Source organism: Rhinoderma darwinii, chromosome 3, assembly GCF_050947455.1.
Source record: "Rhinoderma darwinii isolate aRhiDar2 chromosome 3, aRhiDar2.hap1, whole genome shotgun sequence".
NCBI lineage: Eukaryota > Metazoa > Chordata > Amphibia > Anura > Rhinodermatidae > Rhinoderma > Rhinoderma darwinii.
In genome coordinates, this window is record NC_134689.1 from 243816390 (window position 1) to 243839485 (window position 23096).

At 42.4% G+C, this 23096-nt stretch overlaps 1 protein-coding gene across 3 annotated transcripts in view; it reads right to left on the minus strand.

Moving 5' to 3' along the window:
* Positions 1-360: 360 nt before the first annotated feature.
* The window catches only part of LOC142749508 (uncharacterized), a 42492-nt gene continuing 19756 nt past the window's right edge, over positions 361-23096 (minus strand). For 2 of the 3 annotated variants that reach the window (XM_075857620.1, XM_075857621.1), the window contains exons 3-5: positions 11255-11356; positions 4456-4581; positions 362-2353 (exon numbers count right to left, since the gene is read on the minus strand). In XM_075857620.1, coding sequence (XP_075713735.1) covers positions 2216-2353; positions 4456-4581; positions 11255-11356 — 366 coding nt within the window. In that variant the 3' untranslated portion in view covers positions 362-2215. Of the gene's footprint in view, positions 2354-4455; positions 4582-11254; positions 11357-23096 lie in introns of all 3 variants that reach the window. The other variant, XM_075857619.1, reaches the window with a different exon arrangement.

The window sequence follows — 23096 nt, forward strand, 5'->3', positions numbered from 1 at the left end:
TTATCCCCCTTTTGTAATGCTCTGCACCTTTTGGGGACTTTTTCTCCTTCGTAGTTTGGGAAATATTACTGGGAAAGTTTTGCGCTGGTATAATACGGGCGCCCTCGCTTCCAGCGGATGTGCTATGTCCCTTCCCTTTCCTAATTCCTAAATACTAGGGCCCTGAAACTGAAGGAATGTTCCCCTCCGGCCTGCGCATTGAGATGTTTTTCATCACCGCATTACTAGTGCCATAACTTTTTTATTTTTCAGTTGATTGAGCGGTGTGCGGGCTTGTTTTTTGCGAGACGGTCTGTAGATTTTATTGGTACCATTTTAGAACACATACGACTTTTTGATCACTTTTTATTTCATTTTTTGATCAAGGAAATTACCAAAAACAAGCAATTCTGGAAGTTTTTTATTGGGCTTTTTTTTCGGCATCCACAGTGAGCCCTAAATTACATGTTAGCTTTATTCTGCGGGTCGATACGATTACGGCGATACCAAATTTACATAGTTTTTTTTTTATGTATTGCAGCTTTTGCACAATAAAATCACTTTTTTTTATAAAATAATTTGTTTTCTGTGTCGCCATATTCTAAGACCCATAACTTTTTTATTTTTGTGTGCACAAAGCGGTGTCAGGGATTATTTTTTGCGGGACGGATTGTCGTTTTTATTAGTACTATTTAAATGTGACTTTTTTATCACTTTTTATAGCATTTTTTGGAAGATGTGACCTAAAAACAAAGATTCTGGCGTTGTTTTTCATGTTTTTTTTTTACCGCGTTCACCGTGCGAGATAAATGACATAACAGTTTTGTAGTTTGGGTCGTTTCGGACGCGGCAATACCAATTATGTATAGTTTTTTTTAATTTTTACGGTTTTTCCCATAATAAAAGACTTACTATGAGAAAAAAGTCTAGTTTAGCTTTATTTTTATTTGAAACGTGTGTGTTTTTATTGTTTTACCACATTTTTATTAACTTTTTTGACTTGTCCCACTAGGGGACTTGAGGGCCTGATGCCCCGATCACTACTCTAATACACTGCACTACATACGTAGTGCAGTGTATTAGCGCTGTGAGTTATTCACTGACAGCAAGCCTATGAGGACGCGTCACTGAGTTGCCGGTCGGGTTAAAACCTATCAGATGCTGCGCAATATTGAGCGCAGCATCTGAGGGGTTAATCAGCCGGATCGGAGAATAGCTCCGGTCCTGGCAGTTACAGGAGGGTGCCAGCTGTATAATACAGCTGTCACCCCGCGGTGATGGTGCCGGCTCTGCTTCTGAGCCCGCACCATCACTGCGACGTAACTGTACTGCGCTTTGTGGGAACACCTTCCCGGCAGCGCCGTATATATACGGCGGATGTCGGGAAGGGGTTAAAGGGGTTTTTGAAAATATGATGGTATCTCGGACAACCCCTTTAAGGCCCTATTACACCGGCAGATTTTGGCCGGTGCAGCGAGTGCCGATCAACGAGACATCGTTGATCGGCGCTCGTTTGCTCCTGACACAAAGAGCTATATATGGGGAATGAGCGGTCGTTGCTCCGATCACTCGTCACAATACATTATCATCATGTTCACAGCACATCTCCCTGTTCACACAGGGAGATGTGCTGTAGACAACGATAATATTTTACTTTTTTAAAATGATACGATCAGCAGATGAACAAGTGTTTGCTCGTTCATCTGCTGATCGCTGCCTTGTTTACACAGGGCAATTATCGGCAACGATATGAACGCTTGTCTGCCCGATAACCGCCCAGAGTAAAACCCCCTTTAGATTCCCTAATGCACACAGAGGAACTCAGGACCTCAGATAATGATACATCCCCGCTTTTTACTCCACATGGCTCCCGTGGTCGCACTGCAGGGGTTCTTCTTCTTTCTCCACTTTTCCAAGGTTATTTAATATGTAAAAATGTTTACATTCTGGACATTACATTTTATATTCTGGATATTATATTCTGTTTCGTAAAACGTAAATATACTGTAATGCAATTTTTCATTCTCCGAGGGAGCACCCCTTTATGTAAACATATGCGTTTGCTTTTTGTTCAAAACTGATGCTTAATAAAAAACTTCCTGAAACATAAAAGCAGGTATAGTGTAAAGAGCTACATTTTTACTTCCTATTCATAACTATCTGGTAGTCCTCCACTTGGTTATCAACATCTACACCATTTGTTTGCACTAGATTTATGAGGGAGTTCTAATGATGATCAGTTTTTCGGGAGGTCTTGCAGGAGGTCCATGTAAGCTCCTGTGAGAAGATTATCCTGTGAAATCTTCAGAGAATTCATCAACTCTCGTGCTATCAAATCCCCATCTTGTGCCGTCTGGGCGTCTGTGAGAACAACCTACATAAATAAATGGTAGAAATATAAAATTACAACAAATACAAGAGAAGGTTATCTGAGAGAAAATAACTTTCGTATAGTGCTCCAATGGCAGTTTATACAAATGGGGCATTGGACGTATGACCTGCTACACTATTCTGTACTGCAAAAGAATGTATTAATTGGAATACTTTCTTATCCACAATAAAACTGAACAGGCAGATGTATCCAGCTTCTTGCCATGCAGTTACATATGTCTGCATAATATATGTCACCCTTGTGGTGACCACTAATTACACAGCGGCCTGATAAACCTTGCTTACTTTAAGGAATTTAATCCAATAGAAACAAAAATTAATTCCGACGCTTCACTAAACACACACACAAATTTACAATATCCAGCTGACAGATAATATTCAGTAACAGATATACACCTAAAAATAATATATGTTTTTTTTATAATCAATACTATACAATTGTACATTAAAAAAATTATGTGTTAGGTTTCTGCAGATGCCCACAAATATAAATAAAGTAAATGGTTTAAAAATGTGTTGGCTCCTATGGTTGTGTCAATAAACGGCAGTTGATGATAGCGGTTAAAAGCAATCTTATGTCACATTGAACTGTAATGCAATATAATATACTGAAGGCAGCCACCCATTCAAGGAGTAGGATTTGCCTGACTCAGCCTCACTATTAGTAAGCACAGGTTTGGTTTTTTTAAAGTGTAAACACACCATCATAAAACTATTGATCGGTGGGGAACCGAGCAATAAGCCCCCCTCCGATCACTAAAACCAAGTGGCTAAAGTTCTGTGCAGCTTCATTTCTGATCGGCTCTGCTCAGCTTTCCTCAGATTGCCGAGTGAGCGTGTACACTCAGACTTTCTATTGCACCCATACACCTCTCGCTCGGCTTTCCAAGGAAAGCCGAGCAGAGCCGATCTTAAACGAAGCGGCACAGCGCTGACTTTAGCACTTCTGCCACTTCGTTTCAGCGATAGTTGGGGGATGTACCGTGATTATTTTTTGGCACAGAACTAGAGATTCTAGGATTTCTAGAGGTGCCTCCTAAAAAGAGACTAAAACGCGTTTCAGAGATCGTACTTTATGCCTTCCTCAGTAGCAATGTCTTTCCACTCGGTCTCTGACTTTTTATAACCAACATTTTCATGGCGTCATTGCTCTTTGCAAAATCTGAAAATTAGTATACCTAAAAAGGTGGACTGTAATACAAATAAAGAACAAAAACCTGCATCATTTGTGGGTAAATACATTGTGATAAAGCAATGAAACAAATTACAATAGACAAATTGCACATTAAAAATACTGGTTTTATGTATTTATAAAGACTTCAGGTCAGAGGAATCTGTAGACTGGTAGACTAAAGTTTGTGTGTATGTTTAGCGTAGCGCTGGAAAAACTATTTTGGTCTATGTTGCACATGTTTTCCATATGGTTGAAGCATAAGACCTGTAATAATTGGATTCTCATTAGTCAACACTTCCTATAGTAAGTCTTTTCAGAGGATCTGAAAATGACCGGTTTCAAGGTGACATTTGTTGATACAATTCAAAATTCGCCAATGCAACGCGCCAAAATTATTAACCTTTTAAGATACTTTTTGCTCCTCGCCCAACAAAGCGTGACCAAGATGAAAGAGGGTGTGGTCCCACTGCAAATGGGCGTGGCTTAAATGAATCAATGTGCGACAAATTTTAGGCACAAAAAAAAACCGGCATAAAATAAGCCATCCAAAAGGTGGTATAAGGAAAAGAGGAAAGTGCCTTAACATGTCTAGTAAAATACACCAAAATATTCATACAGCATTCGCACCGGTGATAACTGCATCATTGTTTCTATTCATCAGCCTTGTCCTCACACCATGGAATGCTTGCTTAGCATAAGTGCCATGTGCAACCTCAACAGAACAGACAATGTTTACGGACAATTCAAGCTCTGCATTCTGTTCCATATTTTTCTGACAAAAACTGGATTTTTTCCCAACCGAAAACAAGGTGGATAATGTTTCTTTTATCCATGTTGTTATTTAGTTTGACTTTGTTCATTACATAGTACTGTAACGTCTAACACATAAGCTACATAGAAAGTTTCCATACCTCCAGCTCTACAAAGTCTCCTAAATCCTTTACTCTGTCGAGATGAATCCTGGTTTGGCCCACCATAAAGAGAAAGCGTTCCTTCACAACTTTACCACGGACTCCTAGAGCTTGAGTCAATACAGCCTAGAGATATAAATATTTATGAGACCCACCATTTACATATGCTTAAAGGGAATGTGTCGCAAATTAAACCTTTTTTTTTAAGTGTCGTTACTTATTTCTATTATATTTTTTACGTTTTTTGCTGTATTTTTTTTTTTTTCCGTATGGTGGAAAGTATTAAAAATTAAATAATAATTTGACATGTTTTCCAATGTTGGGCACCAGGGGGAGCACTTCCCAGAATTACAGCAAGGTGAATAAGGCAAAGCAACCTGACTCACAGCTGCTGTAAATTTGGGAGGGAACCTCACCCCCCCCTCTCACAAGCCAGGTAAAGGTGTCTTCAAATTGCTAAGCAGTGTCCGGCAGCCATATTGGGTGTGATTCTGCAGCTGGAAGAAGTTCTAGGACACACCAAAAGGCTAAGTTTATGTTCACACGCTTACTAAACAAAGGGAAAACCGCTCCTGATTTTCAGCCATTTTTTAATCAAACTCGCGTTTTTTAACGGCCGTTTTTGGAGCTGTTTTTCTATAAAGTCAATGAAAAACGGCTCCAAAAACGTCCCAAGAAGTGATGTGCACTTCATTTTGGTCGGGCGTCTTTTTACGTGCCGTTTTTGGAAAACTACCACGTAAAAAACGCCCTGTCGGAACAGAACGCCGTATTTCCCATTGAAACCAATGGGCAGATGCTTGTAGGCGTTCTGCCTCCGATTTTTCAGCTGAAAACATTGTGTGTGAACATACCCCTAGGGTATGTGCACACGCTAACTGCATTTACGTCTGAAATGACGGAGCTGTTTTCAGGAGAAAACAGCTCCGTCATTTCAGACGTAATTGCTCGTACTCGCGTTTTGCGAGGCGTCAATTACGGCCGTAATTTGGAGCTGTTCTTCATTGAATTCAATGAAAAACGGCTCAAATTACGTCCCAAGAAGTGTCCTTTGACAGCGACGCGTAAAATTACAGGTCGTCGGCATAGTACGTCGGCAAACCCATTCAAATGAATGGGCAGATGTTTGCCGACGTATTGGAGCCGTCTTTTCAGGCGTAAATCGAGGTCGTGTGAACCCAGCCTTAGAATGATGAAAGTGAAGTGAATGACTTTTCAGTTGACCGGTTCACACGCCGTGTATTTGACATGTTTTTTTTTTGTAACATTTTACGTGCATAAAAAACGCTTGATTACACCTGATTTTGCGTGTTTGGGGGATTTGTGTGTGTGTGTGTGTGTGTGTGTGTGTGTGTGTGTGTGTGTGGGGGGGGGGGTGCTCGCCGCTGATTCTTCAAAACAGCTGATAAGCGGCTATGAAGTATCACCGGCGCCCGTGCACACTCCGCTCTGCCACATACACACACGGGAAAAGTCTTAAAGGGGTCGTCCAGGAAAACATGGCGCTGCACCTGTCCTCAGGTCGTGTGTGGTATTACAGCTCTGTCCAATTCACTTCAATGGAGGTGAACTGCAATACCAGACACAACCTGAGGACAGGTGCGGCGCAGTGTCTCCAATCCGGACACCCCTTCTGTCCTGAGATGACCCGACGGGGGAGGCGGGTGTCAGAGCCACCCACCGCCATCACCGCAGACAGAACCATAACTACGGCATGAGGGCAGGGCTTGTCCTGAATGCACTGTCTCTTGTTATGGACAGAGTAAGGCCTCATTCCCACGACAGGGTTTCCCGGCCGGGTGCCGGCCGTTCATAAATCGGCCGGCACCCGGCTGCATTAGGAATAATAGACCCCTAATGGGGCTATTCACACGACCGATTTTTTGACGGCCTGGAAAAACGGCCGTCAAAAAATAGGACATGCTCTATCTTCGACCGGGTACCCGGCCGCCCGGCTCCCATAGAAGTCTATGGGGCCGGGTAATACACGGCCATCACCGGGATGTGTCCCGAGTGATGGCCGGGTTTTCCGGCGCTTGCGCTCTATCTCCTCCTCCTCACAGCGCAGAGTGCATGTGAGGAGGAGGAGTTGATGCCATTCTGACGAATGGCTGTGCGCTGTACAGTGTGTGGCAGGGCCGGGGTGTACAGCAGGTGGAGGGAGCACTGCGCTGGCTCCCTTCCCCTGCTTGTTTTAAAAGCGCCCTGGCCCGGCGACACCTTCGATGGCGCCGCTAGAAGCTGCTGCTACTACTGCAGCGACGCCACTATAGCAGAGCAGGGAGGTATCTCCCCGCTCTGCTATGTGCTAGCCGCACTTTAGCTCCTTGAAGGAGCGGAATCCCCGTGTTTTCGGGGATTCCGCTCCTGGACAGAGCGCTTGATGTCTCTGTCCATATCTGGGCAGTGACATCAGGGGAAACTCCTGAAGCGGAATCCCCGAACACATGGGGATTCCCCTTCAGGAGTTGCCGCTGATGTCACTGTCCAGATCTGCCCGGCCCGGATGCAAAACTTTATGCAAACCGGCCGGGCAGAATGGGCGATTTTACCGGCCGGCAATCGGGCTCGGGCGCGACCCGGTCGTGTGAACCCCACCTTATAGTCACATGAACCCCGTCTGATGAACCGGTAACCTAGGTCCGATCACATGACAGAGGGGGTCACCAAAAACCCTGTGCACCCTCAGCCCGTCCATCCAGCCCTTTCCTGGTTATATCTGCGTCTGGAAAAGCTGGGTGACCACCATTACTCCTCATACTGGAGTGTTTAGGGATGTGACTAATGAACCTCTCACACTCCAGTGGGAGGGGTAATGGTGGTCACCCAGCTTTCCCAGACCCCTGAACGATAAATCTCTCTAGTTGTGCTGAGACTGTTTGGGAATGTGACTAATGAACCTCTCAGTCTCAGCACAACTAGAGATTTATCGTTCAGGGGTCTGGGAATGCTGGGTGACCACCATTACTCCTACTGGAGTGTGTTTGGGGATGTGACTAATGAATCTCACACTCCAGTAGCAGGGGTAATGGTGGTCACCCAGCTTTCCCAGACCCCTGAACGGTAAATCTCTCTAGTTGTGCTGAGACTGTTTGGGGATGTGACTAATGAACCTCTCAGTCTCAGCACAACTAGAGAGATTTATCATTCAGGGGTCTGGGAAAGCTGGGTGACCACCATTACTCCTACTGAAGTGTGTTTGGGGATGTGACTAATGAATCTCACACTCCAGTAGGAGGGGTAATGGTGGTCACCCAGCTTTCCCAGACCCCTGAACGGTAAATCTCTCTAGTTGTGCTGAGACTGTTTGGGGATGTGACTAATGAACCTCTCAGTCTCAGCACAACTAGAGAGATTTATCATTCAGGGGTCTGGGAAAGCTGGGTGACCACCATTACTCCTCCTAGTGGAGTGTGTTTGGGGATGTGACTAATGAATCTCACACTCCAGTAGGAGGGGTAATGGTGGTCACCCAGCTTTCCCAGACCCCTGAACGATAAATATCTCTAATTGTGCTGAGACTGAGAGGGGTCGGGGGTCACGAGAGCGGGGGTCTGTGAGGTAGAGAGTGGGACATGCAGAGACACACATCTTACCTGCAGTGCAGCTGGTCTTCAGGATAGCGCCTGCTCTCTCCCTGCAAACAGCTGCTCTGCTCTGTGTGACTCTGACCTGCGTCTGCGCAGGACAGAGCCATAGAGCAAAGTCAATGGAACGGCTCCCGTTCATTGACTCCTATGCACTGTAGCTGCCGTATTCCATCTCTGTATGTGTCGTTAAACGACACATACAGAGATGAAAAACAAAATGGCAGCCCCCATAGTGAAGTAAAAGTTAGAAAAAAGAAAAAAGTAAAAAACAAACACACAAATAAATAAAAGATTTTATAATAAAACACTAAATGCAAATTGATATCAAAAATTTTTTTTCGGGACACCATTCCTTTAACAGTATTTTTTTGCTGTAGCATCATGGGAAAATAAAAATATGCAGATCCACCAGCAGTCCTTTCTTCTCCTATTAAGCAAAATCAAGGAGCTGCAGTCTGGTGAATCAGAAATTATTAGCCATCACACTTTATTCACATGAAACCAATGGATAGGACCTTCTAATGGCATTAGGAGAATAGATGTTGGCCATCTACATGTGAATCAAATTTTCTATTCATGTTAATTGCGATTCTTGACTTTGAGCTTTCTAGACATAGCTGTTGGAGTGCTTGTTTTTTGTGGAACGAGTTGTATTTTTTAATAGTTCCATTTAACCCATTAGTGACCGCCAATACGCCTTTTCACAGCGGCCACTAACAGATGTAGCTGGGGGCGTCCCTGCTCGAACGTGTGAGATCGATATAAGTATTACCCGTTTAACCCTTCAGATGCAGCACTCAATAGCGAGCGCTTCATCTGAGTGGTTTTGGAGAGAGGTGGGGAGCTCCCTCTCATGCCACCGGCACCCAGCGATAAGATCGCCGAGTGTCTGTGTCTCCGATGGCAGCCGGGGGCCTAAAAAAGGCTCCCAGGTCTGCCTGTAGTGAATGCCTGCTAGGTCATGCCTCTGGTATGGCCTAGCAGATGCCTGTCCGTTTCAAACAGACAGGCAGTAATACACTGCAATACAAAAGTATTGCAGTCTATTATAATAGCAATCGGAGAATCGCATATTAAAGTCCCCTAGTGGGACTAGTTTAAAAAAAAAATGAAAAACCCACTTTTCCCCTTACAAAATGCTTTACTATTAAAAAAACAAAATAAAGCAAATAAGTTAGACATATTTGGTATCGCCGTGTCCGTAACGATCCCGACTATAAAACGTTTACATTATTTAAACCGCACGGTGAATGCCATAAAAAAATAATATAAAAAAACAATGGAAAAATTGCTGTTTTCTGTGAATCCTGACCTAAAAAAAATGTGATAAAAAGTGATCAAAAAGTTGCATCTACTCCAAAATGGTACCAATAAAAACTATAAGTTCTTCCCCCAAAAAAAAGCCCTCATACGACCGCATCGGCGAAAAATGTTATGGCTGTTCAAATACGGAGACACAAAAACAATTAATTTTGAAAAAAAAAAACGTTTTTAGGGCTTATTCACACGAACGGGATATACGTCCGTGCAACGCGCGTGATTTTCACAGGCTTTGCACGGACCTATATTAGTCTATGGGGCCGTGCAGACCTGTGCGTGATCTTTACGCAGCGTTGGTCCGCTGCGTAAAAGTCACGACATGTCCGTTCTTTGAGCATTTTTCGCGCATCACGCAGACATTGAAGTCAATGGGTGTGTGAAAACCACGCATGCCACACGGAAGCACTTCCGTGGGATGCGCGTGATTCGCGCAACAGCAGTGAAAAGGATGAATGCAAACAGAAAAGCACCACGTGCTTTTCTGTTTACAAACATCCAAATGGAGTGTCATAATGATGGCGGCTGAACGAAAAGCACGCAGCCACGCATCATATGCTGCTGCCACACGGAGCTGTCAAGTGCCTTTTGCGCAGGAAAAACACCACGTTTTTTGCATGCGCAAAAGGCACACGCTCGTGTGAATCCGGCCTAACTGTGTAAAAGTAGTAAAACATAGAAAATCTGAACAAATTTGGTATCGTTGCAATCGTAACAACCCGCTGAATAAAGTTATTTGTTATTTATACCACACGGTAAATGGCGTAGATTTAGGACGCAAAAAAGAGTGGCGAAATTTCAGGGTTTTTTTCTACCCCCCACAAAAAAAAAGTTAATGAAAGTTGATCAATAAACAATATGTACCCCAAAACGGTGCTCTTAAAAAATAACATTTGTCCCGCAAAAAACAAGTCCGTATGCAGCTATGTCGGCGTAAAAAAAAAAAAAAGTTATAGCTCTTGGAATGCGACGATGGAAAAATTTATAAAATACCTTGGTCATTAAGGTTTAATATAGGCTGGTCATTAAGGGGTTAATGTACCATATAATGTACTAAAAAAACTCTCCAAAAAATTTTTGTGAGGTGGAATGGCAAAAAAACTGAAATACTGCCATTTATTTGGTCTTTCGATTTTACAGCATTTAACATACAGGAAAAATGACATGTTAAATGTTTTTTAGAGGTCAGTACGAATACGGAGGTACCAAATGTATATATTTCGTTTCTGTTTTACTACTTTTACAAATTAAAAACAATTTGCTAAAATAAATTAATTTGTTTTGTGAAGCCATAATCGGAGACCCATAATTAATTTTTCCATTGACAGGGCTGTGTGAGGGATTTTTTTTTGTGGGCCGATCTGCAGTTTTTATTGGTGCCCTTTTGGGGTGTATACAATTTTTTGTTTCATTTTTTTGAGGGAGACGAGGATACCAAAAAAAAAAAACACAAAAAAATAAATAAATAAATAAATTGTGGCAGTTTTCCTTTTTTTGACACATTATATTTTAACAGTTCTAATTGTTACAGATGCGATCATACCAATTTTGTTTATTTTTTTTAAATTTAAATTATTGTATGTAAAAAATAGGAAAAGTTTTTTTCTTAACTTTTCATATATATTCTAGAAATTTAAATTCAACTTTTTTTTTTTTTTTTAGTCCCACTAGAAGACCTAAACATTTGATTGTACAATACACTACAAAACTTTTGCATGACAAAAAAAGACAATTCACGGCAATTCTCCTGATGGCTTAGAAGCCATGGTCACTATTGACTGTAGCATCTAAGTGGTTAAACTGCGATTTTACTAAGAGGTTAAGATAATATTGACACTGGCTTTCATAACTAGAAGCAGCTCAGAAGGCAACTTAATGATCAGGAACCATACCTCAAGTCCATGAGGATCAGCGGTGTTAGAGATTGAGTAGTTGGACAGTTTTGGCCCAAGTTGATCAGGACGCTCATAGTAGATTAGTTGACCAGCACCATTCTGAATAAAGATAGAAATAGGCATTAAGGTTTTATGTTAGTAATGTTAATCTGTTTATAATTGAAAAGTTATACAGCTATCCATTTTACTTTGTTTCAATTGCTCACCATTTTCAATATAGTGGTTTGTTGTCTGTGTATTAGACCATTCTTAGGTCCAAGTGCACACCACATTTATGCCCTACGTTTAGCATGTACATCGGGAAAGCTCCCAGCATACATGCTTAATGTGTCGATAGGGTTTCAATGTAAAGATGAAGGCCAAAAAAAGTGCCTTGTTAGCCTCCGTCAGGCTGGATTACATCAGTATACTTTTTTTTTTTAAGGATAGAATAGCGCAGTAGACTACGCTATTCCATTATAAGGGATTCGGGAAAAAAAGGTTTACCACAGGGTATACTTTTTTCTTTTTTTAACATGGGAGCCTGTGCGTGGTGGATGCCACTGTATGGCATATGTCACACGTATATGTTAAACCAGAGGTCGCAATAATGCTTCTGAACACTTTGAAACCAGTCTCATGTTTACTCTTACACACGAGACAGAGTTCATTTTAAGCAGGGGGGGGGGGGGGTGGAGGTGGCAATGGCGGCACAGTAGATGAGGTGATATAAGTACATATGGAAAGGTCCTCTCTGAACCTCCCCTCATATACTTATTTAAACTCTCGCTCGGTGCTGCCAGTGTGGCACTGACGGGCGGCTCCTAATGACGTCTGTCAAGCACCAGCACATTGAGCCAATAAGGCTCTTTATGTGTGCCTGTGCGGCATCACTAGGAGCCACCCAGCAGTCCCACGTTGGCGACACTCGGAAATTAGAGAGGCCTCTAAGGACAGAGAAATAATCCTTCATAGACATGGATGGAGAAAAGTATCTGCTGTGGCAGCGCCCGGGTAGGAGTTCTCACAGGAGGTAGAGATGGAGGTAAAAAGATTGCCAATCCAGGACAGCTGTGGTCCTTTCCCTGCGCCATCATCCCCCATCTCATTTAACGCCCTCCCCCCAGCCCCTGTGTTTATGTGCCTGTATGTATTGTCCAACAGTGGGATCGTCCAGGGTCATTTGCCCCTCCTCCATGTCTGCTGCTGACCCCATCACCCCCATACACAGGGTCTCTCACTTTCTCCACCTCAAACATTTGCTCGTGTGTTCTTAACTGGGTACACAGGTTGCAGTGAAAATGCGTTTTCTTTGCCACTAACCAGGGGGAAAAAACATTACATAATTTTGCCCCAATTTTTTTTAAATTCCGTCAAAATTGTACCAAGCAAAAAAAAATAATAATCTAATTTTCACTGCTATGTGTGAACCCAGCTTGACTGAAATGAGATCTCTGTAAATCCCACCTGACACTGCTTCAAATTCATTTCCACTGGAGATTATTACTATATATAAGATATCCATTTTATTTGGACTATGCATTTTTTTGGTTTTGGGGAGGCGCTGCATAGTGCTGCTTATATTAAGCAGTGCTAGATTGTGCCCGTCCCCTTAACTACAGATTTGCGCTGTTTTAGTTACACTACTTTAATAATTTTTGCTTTGACAACAGGGAAAGAGTAGGATCCAGCGCTACGTCAAGTTTTAAAATGGATTTTCTGTTCCAAGTTTAATGGCATAGATGTTTTAAAAGGAAGTCCAGTTGTGGAGAGTGAATTAAAATCAAAAATAGGTCAAATTCATCAACCAGCTCATTAGACACAATGTATAGGTACTAATAGTAAACGATATTAGTTTGTTGATCAGTTGTGGCCACTTAATCACAGTAGTTAATGATGTTTTTAGCCTTACTTGTTACAAACTTGCTTATGACAGGACTTGTATATTTGACATATGTATGGACTTGCTAGTGTTCCTCCTGGAATCACTAGAATGGAGGGAGCTCGAGAGGTAAAGTAGAACGAACTTGCAATACAATAGAAAGTAGGGAGGAGACCTCCAGCTCACCTAACACACTCCGGTGTGTTATGGATGGCACTCGGATCCTCGTGTCGGCACACGGTAGATAAACAACAGGGAAAGAGTAGGATCCAGCGCTACGTCAAGTTTTAAAATGGATTTTCTGTTCCAAGTTTAATGGCATAGATGTTTTAAAAGGAAGTCCAGTTGTGGAGAGTCCTGGGTTGGTAAGAAGTGAAGGTAATGTCCTCGGGGCCTACGCGTTTCGGACGACTGCCGCGTCCTTAAACTTGGCTGTAGTGGTTTTGAATAGCGCGCGCTGTCAGATTTTGTACTGAGTCAGTATGGTCAGCTGATTACTTTCTGCGTGTCATTGTTGGTGACGTGTTGGAACGCAAGCCGGAAATAGTTATCCGGTCCTGTATTAGGATCGATGAGGCTTACAAGTAGGTATTGTTTTTATTATTAACAGGCTATTCTTTATCTAGGTACATTTTTGCATGTTTAAAACTAGTAAGTATTAGATTAATTTGGTGTATGTCAGTGTGTTACGACGTTTCAGTTTTTCTTTTAGGGGTGTCAGACAACGACGATGGCCGGCCCGGCCAATCACCCGAGCCTAGTGTGTCTCCCAAGAAACATCATAAACGTTCAAGTTGAGGTAAGTAAGGACAAATACATTACTATATTAATTTTTATTTTTGTTTTTATAACCTGTATTTATTAAACTTGTAAATATTCCATAAGACCTCTTTTTGAACTATCACAATGTAAAAATATTGTTAGGACTAGATTTAAGATGGCTGCGGATATTTTAAAATAAATATTTCATATGACTATCGCGATGTTTTTCTATTGTTGTATGGCGGCGCATTATAATAGAGATCGAGGATCTGGTGGGGAAAGTGCGGATAGGACACAACTGAAACTATATGGGCTCGGGTGATTGGCCGGGCCGGCCATCGTCGTTGTCTGACACCCCTAAAAGAAAAACTGAAACGTCGTAACACACTGACATACACCAAATTAATCTAATACTTACTAGTTTTAAACATGCAAAAATGTACCTAGATAAAGAATAGCCTGTTAATAATAAAAACAATACCTACTTGTAAGCCTCATCGATCCTAATACAGGACCGGATAACTATTTCCGGCTTGCGTTCCAACACGTCACCAACAATGACACGCAGAAAGTAATCAGCTGACCATACTGACTCAGTACAAAATCTGACAGCGCGCGCTATTCAAAACCACTACAGCCAAGTTTAAGGACGCGGCAGTCGTCCGAAACGCGTAGGCCCCGAGGACATTACCTTCACTTCTTACCAACCCAGGACTCTCCACAACTGGACTTCCTTTTAAAACATCTATGCCATTAAACTTGGAACAGAAAATCCATTTTAAAACTTGACGTAGCGCTGGATCCTACTCTTTCCCTGTTGTTTATCTACCGTGTGCCGACACGAGGATCCGAGTGCCATCCATAACACACCGGAGTGTGTTAGGTGAGCTGGAGGTCTCCTCCCTAATTTTTGCTTTGACTTTAGTTTGTTCGCATGGTTCTTCTGCCCTCGTACCGGAGGGAAAGATTTCGAGCTTCAAGAAAGATAGTGTCCCACACTTATGTTCAGTGTGTAATATAAAATAGGTTTAGAATGATCTAAACTCGCTATTTATGCACGAAAGCATTGTTAGAATTTATAGTAATGTTTCACTGCATAAATAGCAAGTTTTTAACACCACGTATCCCTACATATTATTTTGAATTACCGCAAATTACGTACTCCTTATTGGCTAAAAATATACCTCAAAAGTGGAGTATTTTTACTTAGCTGGAAAATATCTAATGTGACCACATCTCAGAAAACAGCAGGACTAGCTATGTATAGGTTTGCAGCCTTTGAAGTTAAACAACAGTGTTCTCAATCACTGTCAGCAAATAAATACGTTAATAATGGTGAGCAATGGAAACAAAGTACTGTGTATTAGAAAATTGTATAACTATATTTATATAGTGATTAAGCTTTATTAACAAAAACTGAAAATCCTTTGAATTAACCCCTTCCCTCTTTGGCCACTTTTGACCTTCCCGACAGAGCCTCATTTTTCAAATCTGACATGTTTCACTTTATGTGGTAATAACTCCGGAATGCTTGTACCTATCCAAGCGATTCTGAGATTGTTTTCTCGTGACACATTGGACTTTATGTTACTGGCAAAATTTGCCCGATACATTCAGTATTTAATTGTGAAAAACACCAAAATTTAGCGAAAAATTGCAAAAATTAGCATTTTTCTCAATTTAAATGTATCTGCTTGTAAGACAGCCAGTTATACCACACAAAAATGTTGCTAACTAACATCCCCCATATGTCTACTTTAGATTGGCATCATTTTTTGAACATCATTTTATTTTTCTAGGACGTTACAAGGCTTAGAACTTTAGCAGCAATTTCTCACATTTTCAAGAAACTTTCAAAGTGCTATTTTTACAGGGGGCAGTTCAGTTGTGAAGTGGCTTTGAGGTCCTTAGATATTAGAAACCCCCAATAAGTCACCCCATTTTAAAAACTGCACCCCTCAAAGTATTCAAAACAGCATTTAGAAAGTTTCTTAACCCTTTAGACATTGCGCAGGAATTAAGGCGAAGTAGAGGTGAAATTTACAAAGTTCATTATTTTTTTCCAGAAGTTCATTTTGAATCCATTTTTTATGTACCACAGAAGGTTTTACCAGAGAAATGCAACTCAATATTTATTGCCAAGGTTCTGCAGTTTTAGGAAATATCCCACATGTGGCCCTAGTGTGCTACTGGACTGAAACACCGGCCTCAGAAGCAAAGGAGCACCTGGTGGATTTTGGGCCTCCTTTTTATTAGAATATATTTTAGGCACCATGTCAGCTTTGAACAGGTCTTGTGGAACTAAAATAGTGGAAACTCCCCAAAAGTGACCCCATTTGGGAAACTACACCCCTCGAGGAATTTATTTAGGGGTGTAGCAAGCATTTTGACCTGCCGGTTTTTTTGCAAAAATTTTTGGAACTAGGCCATGAAAATCTAAAATTTTTTCAAATAAAATGTAGGTTTAGCTAATTTTTTTTCATTTCCAAAAGAACTAAGGCGGGATTCACACGACCGGGTCGTTCCCGAGCCCGAGTGTCGGCCGGTAAAATCGGCCATTTTGCCCGGCCGGTTTGCATAAAGTTATGCATCCGTGCCGGGCCGAGCAGATCCGGACAGTGACATCAGCGGCAGCTCCTGAAGGGGAATCCCAATGTGTTCGGGGATTCTGCTTCAGGAGTTTCCCCTGATGTCACTGCCCAGATATGGACAGAGACATCAAGCGCTCTGTCCAGGAGCGGAATCCCCGAAAACACGGGGATTCCGCTCCTTCAAGGAGCTAAAGTGCGGCTAGCACATAGCAGAGCGGGGAGATACCTCCCCGCTCTGCTATAGTGGCGTCGCTACAGTAGTAGCAGCCGCAGCAGCAGCAGCTGCTGCTACTAGTGGCGCCATCGAAGGTGTCGCCGAGCCAGGGTGCTTTTAACAAGCAGAAGGGAGCCAGCGCAGCGCTCCCTCCACCTGCTGTACACCCCAGCCCTGCAACACAGTGTACAGCGATGCCATTCGTCAGAATGGCATCAACTCCTCCTCCTCGCATGCACTCTGCGCTGTGAGGAGGAGGAAATAGAGCGCAAGCGCCGGGAAACCCGGCCATCACTCGGAACACATTCCGGTGATGGCCGTGTAATACCCGGCCCCATAGAGTTCTATGGGAGCCGGGCGGCCGGGTACCCGGGCGAAGATAGAGCATGTCCTATCTTTTGACGGCCGGATTTCCCGGCCGTCAAAAAAATCGGTCGTGTGAATAGCCCCATTAGGGGTCTATCATTCCTAATGCAGCCGGGTGCCGGCCGATTTATGAACGGCCGGCACCCGGCCGGGAAACCCTGCCGTGTGAATGAGGCCTAAAGTAGAAAAAGCACCACAACATTTGTAGAGCAATTTCTCCCGAGTAAATCAATACCGAACATGTGGTAATAAACGGTTGTTTGGACACACGGCAGGGCTTAGAATGGAAAGAGCGCCATTTGGCTCTTGGAGCTCAAATTTAGCAGGAATGGTTTGCAGAGGCCATGTCGCATTTGCAAAGCCCCTGAGGGACCAAAACAGTGGAAACCCCCAACAAGTGACCCCATTTTGGAAACTATACCCCTTGAGGAAATTATCTAGGGGTATAGTGAGTATTTTGACCCCACAGGTTTCTTGCAGAAATTTTTGGAAGTAGGCTGTGAAAATGAAAATCTACATTTTTTCAAATAAAATGTAGGTTTAGCTAATTTTTTTTCATTTCCACAAGAACTAAAAGGAGAAAACGCACCATAAAATTTGTAAAGCAATTTCTCCCGAGTAAAACAGTACCCCACATGTGGTAATAAACGGCTGTTTGGACACACGGCGAGGCTGAGAAGGGAAAGAGCGCCATTTGCCACTCAAATTTAGCAGGAATGGTGTGCGGAGGCCATGTCGCATTTGCAAAGCCCCTGAGGGGACAAAACAGTGGAAACCCCCCCACAAGTGACCCCATTTTGGAAACTGCACCCCATGAGGAAATTATCTAGGGGTACAGTGAGCAGTTTGACCCCACAGGTGTTTTACAGAACTTATTGGAAGTAGGCCGTAAAAATGAAAATCTACATTTTTCGAAGAAAATGTAGGTTTAGGTATTTTTTTTTTCATTTCCACAAGGACTGAAGGAGAAAAAGCACCATAACATTTGTAAAGCAATTTCTCCCGAGTAAAACAATACCGCACATGTGGTCATAAACGTCTGTTTGGACACACGGTAGGGCTCAGAATGGAAGGAGCACCATTTGGAGTTTGGACTGGTTTCTGGGCGCCATGTCACATTTGCTGAGCCCCTGTAGTACAGTGGAAACACCCCAAAAGTGACTCCATTTGGGAAACTGCACCTCCCTGAGGAATCATCTAGGGGTATAGTGAAAATTATTGATCCCAAAGGTTTTTTGCTGAATTAATTAGAATTAAGCCATGAAAAATAAAAAAAAAATTCGCAACAAGATGTAGTTTTAGATCAACATTTTTCATTTTTACAAGGAATAGAGAAGAAAAAGCACCCCAACATTTGTAAAGTAATTTCTCCCGAGTACAGTAACACCTCATATGTGGTTATAATCAGCTGTTTACATATATGGGAGCATTCAGAAGAAAAGGAGCGGTATTTATCTTTTGGAGCGTAGATTTTGCTGGAAAGGTTTGCGGACGCCATGTTGCATTTGCAAAACCACTGATGTACCAAACAAAAGTGACCCCGTTTTAGAAACTACACCCCTAAAGGCATTTATCAAGGGGTGTAGTGAGAATTTAGACTCCACAGGTGTTTTTCAGAAATTAATACGCAGTGGATGGTGCAAAGTGAAAATTGCAATTTCTCCACTGATCTGCCCATTCACCGCACAATATGTTGTGACCCTAGAGAATCTTACCCCGTAAATTGTTAAGCGGGTTCTCCCGGATATGGTAATGCCTTACTTGTGGCCATAAATTGCTGTTTGGGCACACTGTAGGGCTAAGAAGGGAAAGACCGCCATTTTGAGCATGGATTTTGCTTGGTAGTTTCCAGCGGATGTGCTATGTCCATTCCCTTTCCTAGTTCCTAAATACTAGGGCCCTGAAACGGAAGGAATGTTCCCCTCCGGCCTGGGCATTGAGATGTTTTTTTCATCACCGCATTACTAGTGACATAACTTTTTTGTTTTTCAGTTGATTGAGCGGAGTGCGGGCTTGTTTTTTGCGAGACGGGCTGTAGATTTTATTGGTACCATTTTAGAACACATATGACTTTTTGATCACTTTTTATTTCATTTTTTTGGTAAAGGAAATTACCAATAACAAGCAATTCTGGAATAGTTTTTTATTGGGTTTTTTTTCGGCATCCACAGTGCGCCCTAAATTACATGTTAGCTTTATTCTGCGGGTCGATACGATTACGGTGATATCAAATTTATATAGTTTTTTTAATGTATTGCAGCTTTTGCACAATAAAATCACTTTTTTTTATAAAATCATTTGTTTTCTGTGTCGCCATATTCTAAGACCCATAACTTTATTATTTTTGCGTGCACAAAGCGGTGTCAGGGATTATTTTTTGGGAGACGGATTGTAGTTTTTTATTAGTACTATTTTAGAGTAAATGTGACTTTTTGATCACTTTTTATAGCATTTTTTGGAAGGAGATGTGACCTAAAAACAAAGATTCTGGCGTTGTTATTCATGTTTTTTTTTTTTACCGCGTTCACCGTGCGGGATAAATGACATAATACTTTTGTAGTTTGGGTCGTTATGGACGCGGCGATACCAATTATGTATAGTTTTTTCAATTTTTACGTTTTTTTCATAATAAAAGACTTACTATGGGAGAAAAGTCAGTTTAGCTTTATTTTTATTTGAAAAGTGTGTGTTTTTATTGTTTTACCACATTTTTATTAACTTTTTTTACTTGTCCCACTAGGGGACATGAGGGCCTGATGCCCCGATCGCTACTCTAATACACTGCACTACATACGTAGTGCAGTGTATTAGCGCTGTCAGTTATTCACTGACAGCAAGCTTATGAGGACGCGCCGGAGGCGGGTCTTCATCGGCTCCCGTACAAGGCAGACTCGGACGCCATTTTCTGGCGTCCGATTGCCACAGCAACCCAGCGATTGCGTCACTGGGTTGCCGGTCGGGTTGAGCGCAGCATCTGAGGGGTTAATCTGCCGGATCGGAGAATAGCTCCGGTCCTGGCAGTTACAGGAGGGTGCCAGCTGTATAATACAGCTGTCACCCCGCGATGATGGTGCCGGCTCTGCTCCTGAGCCCGCACCATCACTGCGACGTAACTGTATTGCGATTTGCGGGAACACCTTCCCGGCAGCGCCGTATATATACGGCGGATGTCAGGAAGGGGTTAAAAAGCATTAACTAAATCACAAGATATTTTACATCACTTAGGCAAAGGATTCAGTTCTGATTAAAGGGAATGTGTCGCTAGAAAAAAATTTTTTTTTTTGTTAAACAGTTAGTGCATAGGTGATTAAACATTGTTCTAATTTTTTTACGAGTCAGGAAATATTATAAATTAGATTATAATTTATAACATTTTCCAGCGCTGGTCACTAGATGGAGCAATTCCCAAAATTGCAGCATTGCATGTGGTAAAGCAACCACATTGCTTTATGCTGCAAAATTTGAGAAAACTCACTCGCTCTAGTGAGCTCACAGAATCCCCCCTCCTTTATCCTGGCTAGTGTCGGGAGAAACGAGGGGATTGAACTGTCAAACCTCCTACACTGTGTGTCACCATTTTTTGAGCTAACACACAGTGTAGAAGGTTTACATACAGTAGTAAACACACACTGAAACACGAACATACATAGAAATAACTTACCTGCTCCTGCCGCTCCCTCCGATCTGTCTGCTCCCTCCGCTCCAAGTGCACAAGTCCGGAAGTCGCGACCGGAAGTAGTAATCTTACTGTCCGGCCGCGACATCCGGGCCACAAGAAAATGGCGCCGGACGTCGCAAAGTTCAATTTGGACTGTGTGGGAGCGGCGCATGCGCCGTTCCCATATAGACGGCATACAGCATAGTGGATGGAACGGCCCCCGTTCGCATTCACTATGGGACTGTATGTGCCGTATTCCATGTCTGTATGTGTCGTTAATCGACACATACAGAGATGGAAAAAAAAAATGGCAGCCCCCATGGACAAGAAAAAGTGAAAAAATAAAAAAAAGTAAAACACGAACACACAAATAAATAAAAAAATGTTTAATAAAACACTAAAAGCAAATTGCTATAAAAAAAATGTTTTTTCGTGACACTGGTCCTTTAAGGCACCATCAGCATTAAGTTATTCCCATGAATGGATTTGCTTTTAGCTTTGCTCCATCGTCCAGAAGCATTAGGATTTCTGGCCTTCCATGAAATCTTCACGACAGTATGCATTAGGTGGTAAATTAGACTGACACCCTTTAACACAGGGGACAATAAATCTATTCACTTAATAAAGTGGTTTCACAATAAATAAAAAAGGGTAATAAAATAAGAATATAATTCATAAATTAAATGGGTTGTCTGATTTAGAAACACCATTTTCAAATACACCATTAGGGAATTCTCAGTTAACTGGTTGCCGACACAGGACACAGGACGAGAATGCTCGCCCTGAGCGGCGAGTACTTGGCACATCAGGACGAGCATACTCGTCCTGTGTGCGCGCGATTGAGAGCGGGGCAATGGCTGTAATACACAGCTGACAGCGGAGAGGAGAGAAACCTCTTCTCTCCGCCGTTAACCCTTTGAACGCCGCGATGAAAGCGGATCGCGGCGTTCAAGGAGGGGGGACTGCACTTTGATCGCGTCACAGAAAATAACTGTGACGCGATCAAAGCCCATAACTTGTATGGCCAGACAGCCCAGGGTCCATTGAAGGACCCCAGGGCTGTCTGAACATATTTCCTGTTAGGGCATACTGAGGTCTGCCCTAACAACTGCCCGTGTACAATCAGTAACAGGCTAATGTACTGGCATATAGATATATGCCAGTACATTACAGTTACAAAATAAAAATGCTAAATCCCTTAATGGGATTTAAAAAAAAGTTAAATGAATGTAAAAAAAAATAGTGATAAATAAAAAGTAAAAAAAATACACAAACAATTTTTTTTATAATAAATAAAATATAAGTCCCAAAACATGAAATAATAGAGACATATTTGGTATCGCCACGACCGTAACAACCTGTACAACAATTGTATAACATTATTTATGATGATCGGTGTATGGTGAAAAAAAAAATATTTTTTTAAAACTGCTGCGGAACTGCTTTTTTTCTGCATTTTCACCAAAATAAAAATGTATAGAAATGAAACGATAATGTATTTGTACCAAACAAATGGTACCTACATAATGTACAACTCGGCCCGCAAAAAACAAATTCTCATACAACTACGTCGTACAAAAAATAAAAAAGTTATGAGCGTCGGGATGCAAAGAGGGAAATGTAAAAAAATTGTTCTGTCCTCAAGGCCAAAATTGGCCGTGTCCTCAAGGGGTTAAAAGAAGTGGGTCCTCCTTTCAGTACCCTCATCTATAAGCCCAAGCAGAAAGCGACTACACTTAGCATCTTTTGCCCTGGAGGATCTGGCAGGTTCGTACATCACATGGATAGCCCATTGATTTTAATGGGAACTGTGTAATGCTTATCCCCTTCCAATGACGTAATAGTAGTCGACACGGTGAGCGGGTTCCTGCTGTTATGGCAATAACTCCGATCCCGAATTTGTAACCTATTAGATGCCACGGTCAATAGCAACCGTCGCATCTAAATGGTTATACAGAGGTATAACCACTGTGGGTCTCAGCGGTCGGACCCCCAGCGATCACACATTTAACCCTTATCCTGTGGATAGGGGATAGATGGGTTTTGTGGGAAAACCCCTTTAAAATTAACCAAAAACTCCATCAAAAAACATGGAGGCAAGGCTTAATAGGTGTACAAAGATGGTGGACCTGGGGGCGTTCATTAAGCCCCCAGGCAGCCATAGCAACCATCGCCCCCCCCCCGCGATTGCGTTGCGGGGGGGGGGCGCGATGAGCTGTTAGAAGAGGTCGCCCCCCTATTCCTGATGATTTAAATGCCGCGGTCAGTATTGACCGCAGCATTTAACGAATTAAAGTAGCGGGATCGCGCTCGAGCGCGATGCCGCTAGTTACTCTGAAGTAACATACAGCCGACACCGTCATCGTATGGAGCGAGCTCACTGCGTG